Source organism: Cheilinus undulatus, linkage group 7, assembly GCF_018320785.1.
Source record: "Cheilinus undulatus linkage group 7, ASM1832078v1, whole genome shotgun sequence".
NCBI lineage: Eukaryota > Metazoa > Chordata > Actinopteri > Labriformes > Labridae > Cheilinus > Cheilinus undulatus.
Genome location: NC_054871.1, coordinates 3842325 through 3855739, shown reverse-complemented (window position 1 = coordinate 3855739; position 13415 = coordinate 3842325). Strand labels below are relative to the sequence as shown.

At 38.2% G+C, this 13415-nt stretch overlaps 1 protein-coding gene across 1 annotated transcript in view; it reads left to right on the top strand.

Annotated features, from left to right (window-relative positions):
• The first annotated feature begins 2923 nt into the window (after window positions 1-2923).
• Window positions 2924-13415, top strand: part of LOC121512190 (glutamate receptor ionotropic, NMDA 3B-like) — a 42423-nt gene continuing 31931 nt past the window's right edge. Inside the window, exon 1 of the mRNA XM_041791345.1 lies at window positions 2924-2938. Within this exon, the coding sequence (XP_041647279.1) occupies window positions 2924-2938 (15 nt within the window). The remainder of the gene's footprint in view (window positions 2939-13415) is intronic.

The following is a 13415-nucleotide window of genomic DNA, read 5'->3' as shown; positions in this document are numbered from 1 at the left end:
CCTGTCCCCTCCATCAGCTGTTCACGTCAGCAGGATGGACGGTGTTATGTTCACTAATGCATGAGAAAATCAAGGACATAGAGGCTAAATCTGTCTGTGGAAATGTTTTCAGGAGACGTCTTCGTTATAAGACCGAGCTAGCAAAGCATTTTGTGTTTATATGTGCTGTGAAATTGTGCTGCCACGCTACGACGGTGATGACAAAGAGGAATTGGCAGTGTTATAATGGTGCCTGCAGAAGTGGGTATATTTGTCATTTATCATTTATTCTCCAGTTTTCTTAACCAGCCGGGGTTTAAATGTCTTCATTCAGACTTCTCTGAGCACACCTGAGAGCAGGCCTGCTTCAGCGGTTAGTTTCAAGGCTTGATGTAAAACTGTGGCGACAGAAGCTGTTAGGAAAGCAGCAGAGCTCTGGTCACATGGCTGGATATCCCAGAGGACTGTCAACTTTGACCTTTTTTCACTTCAAAAAAAAAAAAAAAAACTTTGTGAACATTTTATTTAATTGTGTTTATTTTAATTTACATTTTCATGTTTAGAGTGAAGGGTTTTCTCTCTTTTTATTTGACAACCATTCTCTATTCTCAAAACTCTGAACTCAACCTTTGCATAAAAAAACTGAATGCAAAGTAATCACAATACCAAATACAAAACAAAATTTATACTTTTTACACATTTTTAAAAAACGTTTTGAAAACCTTTACATGTATAACTTTTTTTTGCACTTTTTAAATTTTTTTTTATTTTTAACTTTTTGGGCATTTTATTTTATTGCATTTATTTTACATTTTTTACACCACCACAACACAAACAGCCCAATAACCTCCTGGACTGTTTTTTTTTTTTTCCTTAAATTTTTTTTTTTTTTTTTTTTTAACATTTTTCCCTTTTTACTCTGTTTACATTTTTTACTTTTTTTTTTTAAACGTTTTTCTCACTTTTTCTACTTTTTCATATTTTTCAAATTTTTTTCATATTTTTTACACATTGTTTTTGGGTTTTTATGGTACATTTTTCCAATTTTTTCACTTGTTCACAATTTTTAACTTTAAATTTTTTAAAACATTTTTTTTAAGTATTTCTTAAACTTTTTTTTCTCTATTTTACAGTGGCGTATTGTATTCACTTGAAAATAAAAAAAATAAATATTTTTGACTTTCCTGTTTTTACGAGATATTATCTCGTAAAAACAGGAATTTATTCATTTTGGATTTTCCTATTTTTACGAGATACTCCCTCCTCTGTTACCATCAAGCATAAAGAGAACAGGTCAGGCGAACAGTTAGCTGACACAATTTGGTGTGAAACATGTAACTGTTACCTAAAACACATTAAAAAGCCTACCTTACCTGTATTGACCCCACACCTCTAAGTACTGGCTGATAAATGCAGCAACCAGTGATGCAGGAGAGCGTCAGGGGGAATCCTGTTTTTATGAGATAATATCCCATAAAAACAGGAAATTTGAAAATAAATAAATTCCTGTTTTTACGAGAAAGTATCTCATAAAAACAGGAAAATCAAATATAAATTTTTAAAAAATCCTGTTTTTATGGGATCGTTATGTTGTAAAAACAGGAGGATTTTTTTTATTTTCAAGTGAATGCAATACACCACCGTACTATTTATATTGGACAACCATTTTTACTTCTTAAAACTCTGAACTCAACTTGACATAAAAAGCTGAATATAGCGTTATCACAATACCAGAATTTAAAATGTTGTTACCGCTAGTCAAAAGAAAACAATATTGAGAACTGTTTTAATACCACCACGACCAAAATAACCTCCTGGGCAGTTTTGTTGTTAATTTTTTGTTTTGTTTTGTTTTGTTTTTTCACTTTTTTCTTTTGTTACATTTTTTTACATATTTTTTGTGTTTCGATTTGTTTTGAAAACTTTTTCCACTTTTTTATTTTTTCACAATTTTTTACTTTATTACATTTTTTAAACTTTTTTAAAAACTTTTTTTTTTAACACTTCTTAAACTTTTTGTTGTTGTTGTTGTTGTTGTTTTAACATTTTTCATGTTTGGAGTGTCTGATTTTCTCTATCTTTATTGGACAACCATTCTCTATTTTTAAAACTTTAAACTCAACTTGACATAAAAAATCATACCAAAATGTGACATTCTGTTTATAGTTAAACCAAAGTAGGTTTATAGGAGACGACATCATGTAGCAGCAGAAAACACTGAAGATGTTGATGTGAACTTGACTGGCCTGCACAGCGGCCTGACCTCAGACTCATCAGCACCTTTGGGCTGAACTGGAACCTGAGCTCATAAATGCTCTACAGGATGAATGGACAAAAATCGCCACAGAAACACTCAAATCTCCTGAAAAGCTTTCCAAGAAGAGTGGAGGATGTTACAGCTGTAAAAGGGGGCTAACTCCAGATTAAAGTACATGGATTTAAATACAATGACATTACAGCCCCTCTTGGTGGAATGGGCAGGTGGCCGAATACTTTTGTCCATGTCGTAAAGCTGTGATTACTCTCAACTACAGCAGTGATAAGTAGAGATAAACCACTCTTATGCAGGAATCCCCCATCCTGATGTTGTCATGGTGATAGCAGAGATAAACAGCGACTAGCGGCACTGTTCTCCTTATACAGACAGATTTATTGTGCAGTAATGATGTCACCTTTCCTATTGGCACTGATGTGAGGTGGTAAGCTCTCAGCACATTTCTGAGTGGTCATGGTGTCCTCTAGTTTCACGGTGAATCTGTGGGCTGAACTGGACTGAACATGAAAGGAATCGATCTAAGCTCAGACCCTTGTGGAACTCCATGACTAATTGAGATTGACCGGATAAAAACAGGATTTAAACCAACCTCAAGCAGCTATATGTAAATGTATATGTATATATAGAAAGTAGAATTCAGGAGGAGAATCTGACACCTTTTCTGTCACCATGGCAACCAGCCAGGTAAGAAGAGCCCTCTTCAGAGAGAGAGAGAGAGAGAGAGAGTTGCTCTGCATCAGTGTCGCTGTGTTTGTGCATGTGTGAGTGTGATGGAGTTTTAACATCGCAGACACAAACAGTGACTTCCTGCTCAAGTCTCTTTGATCATGTTCCATCTCCACGGTGACAGCAGCCATATCTGTGTGCTGATTGGTCGTCTCTCTGATGGACAGGAAACAGGAAGGGGAGATGACCCCGTTTGTCCTGATCTGGATCGGGAAAACATGAAGGTTAAAAAAAAAAAGCAGGCAGATCAAAGAGAATACAGCTCACAGTGTTGGGCCTGCAGCTTCATTAAACATGCTTTTATTTTGGTGAACTGAAGGAGTCGGCGTGTGACTGATGGAGGAGAGAGAGAGAGGGAGAGCGGCGGCGGGGTTCAGTCTGCAGACGTTCAGAGTCACAAAGCTCTCTGTGTGTCGATTAGCAGCTCCCAGCATGCACCACACAAGGCTACATCTGAAAAATGACCCAGGCATGAAGTGTAAACACTGCCAGTTTGCATTTCAAAGTAAAAGCCTGATCTGTTTTTCCCTCTTTTCTGATAAGGCTGCCAATGTTTGCACGCAATGCCTCTGCTCTGAATCTGCTGCCAGGAAAGTTTTTAGTGAATGAAGTCACTTTGTAAAGTTCAGTCTTTGTGTCGCTGCTCAACTTTAGGAATATGCTTCGTCTTTAATAATGACGGTTGTAGGTTTACTCTGCAGCACTGTTGATGATTCCTTTACCACTACATGACATCATTTACGTCTATTTTTCTATAAACTCAGTCCACAAAAGTTGGGTCGCTGTGTGAAATGTAAATAAAAACAGAAGTCATGATTGTCAAATCTCATAAACCCATATTTGATTCACGACAGAACAAAAACAATTTGATTGTGCAACACACCCAAAAAAGTTGGGACAGGGCAACAACAGGCTGGGGAAGTAATGAAAAATAGCTGGAGGAGCATTTTGACACAATTGTGAGAACTGTTAACAGGTCAGAAGCATGACTGGGTATAAAAGGAGCATTTCAGAGAGGCAGAGTCTCTCAGAACTAAAGGTGGGCAGAGGTTCACCAATCTGTGAAACAATGTTTTGTCATTTTTGTTGTTTTTTTAACCCCTATTTTTTTTATTATTATTATTTTTTTTTAACAGTTTTCATGTTTGGAGAGCCTGGTTTTTTCTCTTTTTGTTGGACAACCTTTTTTTTATTCTCAAAACTTTAAACTCAACTTGACATAAAAAAAGCTGAATATAGAGGTATCAGAATACCAGAATTTAAAATGTTGTTACCACTAGTCAAAACAAAACAAAACAAAAACAAAATAAATAAAAAAAGATATTGAAAACTGTTTTAATATCTCCACAACCAAAATAACCTCCTGGGCAGTTTTGTAGTTTGTTTGTTTTTTTTCTTGTTTCATTGTTTTTTTTTGTTTTGTTTTTACTTTTTTCACTTCATGTTTGGAGTGCCTGGTTTCCTGACAGTTTCAGAAAAATGTTCCTCGAAGCAAAATAGTGAAGACTTTGATTATCCCACAAACTATAGACCAAAATATCATCAAAAGATTCAGAGAATCTGGAGAAATCTCTGAGAGCAAGGGACAAGGCTGAAGAGGCCCTCAGGGGCCACTGCATAAAAAAACAGACGTGATTCTGTACTGAAATCACTGCATGGGCTCAGGAACATTCCAGAAATCATCGTCTGTCAACACAGTTGGCCGTGCCATCCACCAATGACAGCTAAAGCTGGATCATGGAGAGAAGAAGCCATATGTGAACAGGATCCAGAAACAGCGCCGTCTTCTCTGGACCAAAGCTCATTTAACATGGACTGAGGAAACATGGAAAACTGTTCTGTGGTCAGAGGAAACCACAGACACCGTGTCCTGTGGACTAAAGAGGAGAGGGAGCATCCAGCTTGTTCTCCTGGCTCAGGTCTAAAGCCTGCATCTCTGATGGTATGGGGTTGCATTAGTGCCTATGGCGTGGGCAGCTCTAACATCTGGAAAGGAACTATCAATGCTGAACAGTAGAGAGAGCTTTTAGAGCAACATATGCTCCCATCAAGACAACACCTCTGTCGGCAAGACGATGCTAAACCACATACCACATCCATCACAACAGCATGGCTTCACGGGAGAAGAGTCCAAGTCCTAAACATTTGGAGAAAATCCAACAAAGAAGACCCAGGACCTGTTGAGCAGAGACAAGAATGGGACAACATTCCTCTCCCTCCAGCTGGTCTCCTCACTTCCCAGACGTTTACAGACTGTCGTTAAAAGAAGAGGGGATACACAGTGGTAAACATGGCCCTGTCCCTATTTTTTTGAGATGTGTTGCTACCATCATGTTGAAAATGAGCAAATATTTTCATGAAGCGATAAAATGTCTGTTGAACATCTGATATGTTGTTTGTGTTCTGTTGTGAATGAGTTATGGGTTTATGGGATATGGCAATGATTGACTTCTGTTTTTATTTACATTTTACACAGCGACCCAACTTTTTTGGAACTAGGATTGTATTTTGATTGTGTAGCTGCTGTTAGAAATGTTTCAAAGATGATTCAGCAGACTCCTCCTGGGTAATCTAAAGAGGAAACAGCTCTGTGTCTTCATCAGAGTCTAATGAAGATGAAGGACGTGTCAAAGCGTTCATCTTTTACACCTTTTTAAATTTCAACAAGTGCTGTCTCTGCTCCCGTCTGTTCTTCGATTTCCCCGTGAGACCCAGTCCACTTAATTATCTCTAAAACGTCTCTGGTCCTTCTCTGAGAGCCCTGACCTCCTCCTTTGTAGAAGCTGAAGTGTTCCAGACTCCTGTGCTGTTCGTAATGATTCTCATTTACCCACAGATCCTGATTTATTTCTGACTCACTGATTCTCAGCCTCTTCATCATCAGGCTTTCTTAGAGGCTCATTGGCTGCCTATCAGCTGATTGGCTGTTGATCAGCTGATTGAAGTTTGTGTGTTGATGTTTTCTGTATGAGCAGAGAGTGAAGCAGCTGTTCTCCCAGCAGGCTTTGCTCTCAGTGAGTCAGAGCGTTGGTTCATAAACAAACATCAGAGTGAGAGCTCCTCCTCTGACTGCTGCTAGCTTCATGCTAACAGCTGTTAGCAGCGATGCCGTCTCATTTAAAGACATCAGCTATCTAATCCACTACATTAACTACAGTCATGAATATGTTTATAATAATACTCCATCAGTAACAGCCCTGCTGCACCAGAAACAGTCCCACAACCTAAATTTAGTTCTCCATAGTCCTCTGTGTTGCCAACCTTGATCCTCTTTGGAGTCTCCAGTTTGAAACTCCTGGATTTTTCCCCATCAAAACAGCTGATAAATCCTCACTTCCTGTCCGGTTGTCATCATCTTTGAACCTGGACTAGCTAAGGCTCCAAGTTTTGGTCCAGCCCAGTTTTCCGTTTCCACTACAGTCATCTACAGGCCTCTGTTTCACTACACAAATTCAGGCAGAAAAAATACTGTTGTTTTGTTGTGGTACTCAGTACTGGTAGCTGCAGAGAGTCTGACAGTTTGAGGCGAAACTCCAGAGCGTTACCTTTCTACAGACACCCTGTTTGAGCTTGGACTCCACGTGGTTCAAACACAGCCTTCAGTTTAGTTTGGGCATTCCTGGGTAGGAGTTTCTGACTCTTTTTACCCAGAATTCTAAGGGGTTAATGGGATAAGAAATAAACTGGCAAAGCACCAAGTCAGCTTCTTTTATAAAAATGCTAATGATAAAATAAAATAAAGTAAAATTAAGAAGTCATGGATCTAAAAAATGATTTAGATCACTTCCAAAATGTGTTCATGTGGGATTAATATTACCTGGGTACCTCTGGTAATGTGTGATACTCAGAGAGGAAATCTTTAACCCTGAAGGTACTGATCATTTTTGTGATTTATACTTTTAAAGTTTCAGAGTAGATCGATATTCTCTGGTTAACTCTGGTTCACAGTTTCTATGGCTCTGTTGTTTTATTTTTAGACCATGTGATAGAATCACGATACAGTACACCTGAGTTAATTTTGCTCAAATTGAATAAAATTCTACTCTAAAAAATCGAACATTCGGTCCCAGTAAACTTGCTCTGCTTGTAGAGTACTATTTTCAGAGTTGTTTTTATGCAGTTTTAGTTTACTCTAAACGATGATTATGTCCTCCATAGTGGTGTAAAGATAATCCAATATGGATCGGTTAACCGATCTTGATGCCCGAGTACATCAGTCCACGGAGCCCTGGATCGGTAAAAATGCGGCACGAACTGGTCTTTGGACCGGTTTTAACATTAGAGATTGGTTCATGAGGGTCTCCTGTTTGTTCTCATAGCCCGTTCTGCCATGCTCTGGCTCAGCGTCTTTAGTCTCGCGCGACCCACGGTGACCTTTTACCTATAAACAGGAGTTTCGTTCGCCGTAGGTGCTCACTAGGTAGCTGGATTTGTTTCACAGGTCGTTGCCTAAATGTCTTTCAGTTACAGTTCTGCACCTCAGGAAAAAGTCATGTGGGCTTTATATGAAGGAAGGATAACTTTTGAAATGTCTGCCCATCTGTACACTTTGGAGAAAAGCGATTAAGAACTTCGGCAGCACATAAATCTCTACCTGTTGAGAAGGCAAAGATGAAGTTGAGCTAAGATGTTAATGCTAAACACAGCACAAACAGCCCCGAACAGAAACACTTTCCTGAGTTAAAACTCTTCAGTTATCACCGTAACAACAGCCCCTTTATTCACGGGGTTTACAACCGTAACATGTTGTTGGGAGTGAGTGATTTGGTGACTTAATCAATTAATTTGAACCCACTGATATGATATTAAACAGAGAGGAGATCAGCTGTCAAGATCAATCAAGACCGGTCAGATACACAGAGAAAAGAAATGATGATGTTTTTGCGACATGTAGACTGAATACTCACATTAAGAGGAATTATGAAAGGACAAAAATGTATAGAAAGCTGTTTTAGTTTGACTGTTTTCAATATTATTTGAACCCCTTGTTCTCCTGTACTAGCAGACACACACAGCTCTGTCTATCCAAATCTCCTTGTGACTTTAAATTCATTTTAATTTGTGCTTCTTTGGAAAAATTGATATTACGTTTGTACTGTTACTGGGATTATAATAATAATAAATAATAAACAAAATGTCTTTTAATAGCATTGTTACTGCCATTTTCTAACCTACTGCTATTCAATCTGAGTGCTTGTTTATTTGACAACAACAGTAGTGGAAACGATGGTGAGTGTACTGGCTGGTGGTTGGCAGAAGCACTGGTAGTGAGACAGAGACACTGCAAGAAAAAAAAATGGAGTTAGACAAGTAAAAACACTCTCCAGGTGTGTAGATCTTGATTGCTGAGGATGAGCTTCAGCTGGGACAGCTAACGAGCTGCAGCCGTGGCGGTCCATGAGTGACAGCAGCTGAAATGAAACTGAGGTGGGTGTGGTTAAAGTTTTTCTCCAGCAGAATTTCATAAGTTTTCACTCCAACTCTGGCAGTGGCGGCTAATAAATACACTAAGAAAAGAGTAGATTTTACTGGTAAAATATTTCTTACACAGGACTCCCACAATTTTCCTGTGCAGGAGGAGAGAAGTAATGGAGTTTAGAAAGACAAGAAAGATGTTAGGGAGCAGAAGTAAAAACAGAAGATTTGTAGAAGAGCAGATATTTAATGGTTTTTGTCCACCTAAATGGAAACTTCCCCAGTTTGAAATCTGGTCACTTACAGTCAGGAGAAGTGCAAACACATCTTCTTTGCAAAGAAGGCTTTCAGTGCTGCTATTTGATCTTTATTTCGTAAAGAACTGTGATGCAGTTTCGATCAAACTGACAGTTTACAGCAACTACGTATGAGTTAACGTTACAAATAAACCCCGCCCACAGGTACCGCCTCGTTCTCCTGGTATGATGCTGATTGATGGAGTCACACTGATGACCACTCAGCAGTCACAGAGTGTCAGAGAAATGCCTTACCTCTGTGCACATTGCACTCACTGCTCCATTCACTGTAACTTTAATTCTGCAAGAAAGCTCTGAGTGGTGAAATGCCTCACTTCATTTTCTTATTTGCACTAGTTTATCTAAAACTACCCTAAATGATCTCATCTACCTCATAACTCTGCCCACATCCTTACATATTCTAAACCCTGATCATGTGTAGTCAGTATTTTTGCACCCATCTTGCAGCCATGCTATCACTGCACACGGGCGTGTATGTACTAGAAATAATACCTAATAAGAAAATCTGTATACCTAAATTTTAGTTTTTATTAGTGCTGTCAATAGATTTAAAAAAAATCAATCCAGCTAATCACATCACTGTGCTGTGATTAATCATGATTAATCATGATTAATCATGATTAATCATGAATCATGCAGCCCCTTGTCGTCTGCAATGTCAGTGGTCTGCAGTCTCTGGCAACGCATTAGCGATCGCATTAGCTAGCGTAGACATTGTCGTTGGCTTGATCCCGTGTTGTTGTTAGCATCTTTGCTAACATCAGTGGTATTAGCTATCACTGCTTGATCCCATGTTGTTGTTAGCATCTTTGCTAACATTAGTGATATTAGCTATCATGGCTTGATCCCGTGTTGTTGTTAGCATCTTTGCTAACATAAGTGATATTAGCTATCATGGCTTGATCCCGTGTTGTTGTTAGCATCTTTGCTAACATTAGTGATATTAGCTATCATGGCTTGATCCCATGTTGTTGTTAGCATCTTTGCTAACATAAGTGATATTAGCTATCACTGCTTGATCCCTTGTTGTTGTTAGCATCTTTGCTAACATTAGCTATCGTGGCTTGATCCTGTGTTGTTGTTAGCATCTTTGCTAACATTAGTGATATTAGCTATCATGGCTTGATCCCATGTTGTTGTTAGCATCTTTGCTAACATAAGTGATATTAGCTATCACTGCTTGATCCCGTGTTGTTGTTAGCATCTTTGCTAACATTAGCTATCGTGGCTTGATCCTGTGTTGTTGTTAGCATCTTTGCCAACATAAGCTATCATTGCTTGATCCCATGTTGTTGCTAGCTTCTTTGCTAACATTAGCGACATGAGCTATCATGGCTTGATCCTATGTTGTTGTTAGCATCTTTGCTAACATTAGCTATCATGGCTTGATCCCGTGTTGTTGTTAGCATCTTTGCTAACATAAGCTATCATTGCTTGATCCCATGTTGTTGCTAGCTTCTTTGCTAACATTAGCGACATGAGCTATCATGGCTTGATCCTATGTTGTTGTTAGCATCTTTGCTAACATTAGTGATATTAGCTATCACAATTGATCACATGTTGTTGTTAGCATCTTTGCTAACATTAGCAACATGAGCTTTCATGGCTTGACCCCGTGTGGTTGTTAGCATGTTTGCTAACATTAGCAAAGATGCGTTTTGCCCAGAGTTGGTACTTCAGACTTGTGCTTCAGTGTAAAGACAGTTCATCACCGCAGCATGTACACACAACTTTAGTCTCATCCAGACTTCCATTAGGCAGCTTTTTAAATCTTAATTTGCCATGAAGCAGACCTGGGTCTGTCTCCTCAATGCTGGCTGCATTTGACCTGCCTTTAACCTTTAACCTTTTCACCCCAGGGACGTAAACATCCATGCAGGAGGGCTACGCGAGGAAGTTGTGGTCAACCTTAGTCATATGATTAAACTGCATTATCTTTTTTAAAGCATGCTCTCCAGATTAATCATGAGCGTTAACGCTGTTATATCAACAGGCCGAGTTTTTACACTTTTTCAGTTTTACTCATTTTCATATTTGATGTTTAGTTCCTGTATATTGACTGCAAAGTTAACTTGAGTTAAATATCTTGTTGCACGATCATACTTGTTTATAAAACTGATCATCACTAGCTGAGCGGTCGTTATGGCTACTGTAAACTACTGTAGTTTTGGAGGCTGTAAGTATTGCTCTGCTAATACACTGAATGTTGTCAGGTCAACTTTTAAATTTTCAGTCCTATCTGTCTCCGTAAAACCCTCTGAGTGATGACTGACAGCAGAGTGGATATCAGGTTAATGAATGAACTGAAAAACACAAAGCTAATGCTTTCCTGAGTGTCTGTCAGTGCTGTTTGACCTTCTCAGGTTCTGCCTCTTTACCTTCGCAGCTATAAGTCACACCACGTTTTTGAGCTCCCACCAGCACAGACATAAATCAGCACCTGTATACACAGGTGTGTGTGTGTGTGTGTGTTTGCATTTTAGAGTTTCATCTCACTAAAAGCTCGTTACAGCTGGCTCTCATCCATTCAGCCAATCAGACGGCTCGCAGCCAGCTAGACCAATCAGATGGCTAACGGCCAGCTAGAGCCAGGACACCTCAACAGTCCAGCTCAGACCCTCGTATACTGGATAGAAGGAGGGGCGGGGGATTACCCTAAAGGAGGTCAGGAGCTGGTTTCATTTTCTGTAAACTGTTTAAAGAAGAGCTATAGTTATAGTGTGTTTATGAGTGTCACTTTAATAATCAGCTGTTTCAGACCAATGTGGTGTCTGAATATAATGATAGCATATAAAGAGGGTGGAGCTGGACTGGTGGCAGAAAGAAGTTCTGGATCATGGATGCCTTCTCAATTTATCTAAATAGTTTGTCAGTTATCCAAACCATAACCTCATATAGCAGACGAATTGTCCTAATTCATCTCTGTCATCAGATCCATCATTCAAAACTCTAGTCTGAGTGTTGTCAGAGTGACTCCATGACTGTTGAGCGGTCATCAGTGTAACTATGTGTCTGCTGAGAGGTCATGAACTAATACAACTATCCTTTGTTAGATGCACCTTACAGATCCCTCTCATTAGGTAATGCCACAAGGACCATTCAGCAGTCACAGAGTCACTCTGTGACTGTTGACACACTTTCATCTTCCCTTATTAATACCTAGGTGTATTATTGTAGGGCACAGGTGTCAAACTCAAGGCCTGAAGGCCAAATCCAGCGCACAAGATCATATCATATTTGTATTCTAACTGGCCCACCAGTATGAAGTGTGCAGATTTCCTCCAGTATAAAAATGTAAACTTCAGCTTAATTATTTAAAATATCCTTGTTAAGCCATTAAAATCTGAATAATTTGTATTTTATTTCATACTTTCAATTTTGTATCTCAAGATTATGACTTAACTTATGATTTGACTTTTCATTTCATACTTTGACCTTTTCAACTCAGAATTTGGACTTTATTTGTCACATTTTTATCTTTTAGATTCCCAATTTTAAATTTTAAGTCATATTTTGACCGTTTCAACTCCTTACTTTGGCTTTTTAATCCCATATTTTGACATTTAAAAACATGATTTCCTTTTTTTCTGATATTTTGACATTTTAAATGACTAATTTGTACTTTTTATATCATATTTTGATCTTTTACTCTCCCAATTTTAAATTTAAGTCATATTTTTAACTTTTTAAGTCATCATTTTGAATTCTAGCTCATATTTTGGCATTTTCAACTCCAAATTTTTCACATTTTAATCCCATGTTTTCAACTATTAGACTCACAATTTAAAATTTTAAGTCAGATCTTGACTTTTAAACTCATGTTTTCAAATTTGATCTTATATTTTGACCTTTCAAACTTATCATTTTAACTTTCTCCTCATATATTTGCTCTTTAAAAACATTATTTTTCTATTTTTTATATCATGTTCTGATCTTTTGAACTAATAAATTTGAATTTTTATCTCAGATTTGTGCCGTTAAACTTATCATTTTTACTTTTTTGAATTTCCAAATGATTTATCACCAGTGCTGTTTTTTCATATTTTATTACTGGTGAAAATGAGGTTGACAGTTGTGGTTAAATGTTGACCCTGTCAGGCCCTCAGGTTAGACCTGAATCCAGAATCCGGCCCCTGCTGTGACTGAGTTTGACGCCCCTGTTGTACGGGGATAACGCTGTTGTCTTACAGTCAGAAGGTTCCTGGACAGACAGGGCGTCTCTGTGTGGAGCTTTCATGTTCTCCCTGCGTGTTTTCTCTACAGGTACTCCTCCTTTCTCCCACAGATAAACACATGCTTGCAGGTGACTTTAGACCAGGGCTGTCAAACTCAATCACAGCAGGGGCTGAAATCTGAATTTAGGTTTAACCTGAGAGCCTAACAGGGTCGAGATTTAACCGAAAACTGTCAACCATGTTTTCACAGGTAATGAATTATAGGGGAAATTAAACAGTGAGGATAAATGATTTTAAGATTTCTAAAAAAAAGAAAAAAAAAACCCATCAAAATAATTAAATATCACAGGAAGTTACTGTGTCCATGTCAAATAAATACTAAATAAATAAATAAATGAGTTTAAATGCCCATAATCTGAGATAAAAGTTATAAGTCCTAAAGGTGAAAATACAAAAGTAAAAGTCAAAATAAGGTGTTTAAAAGGCAAATATATGAGATAGAGAGCTAAAATCATGAGCTGGAAGGTC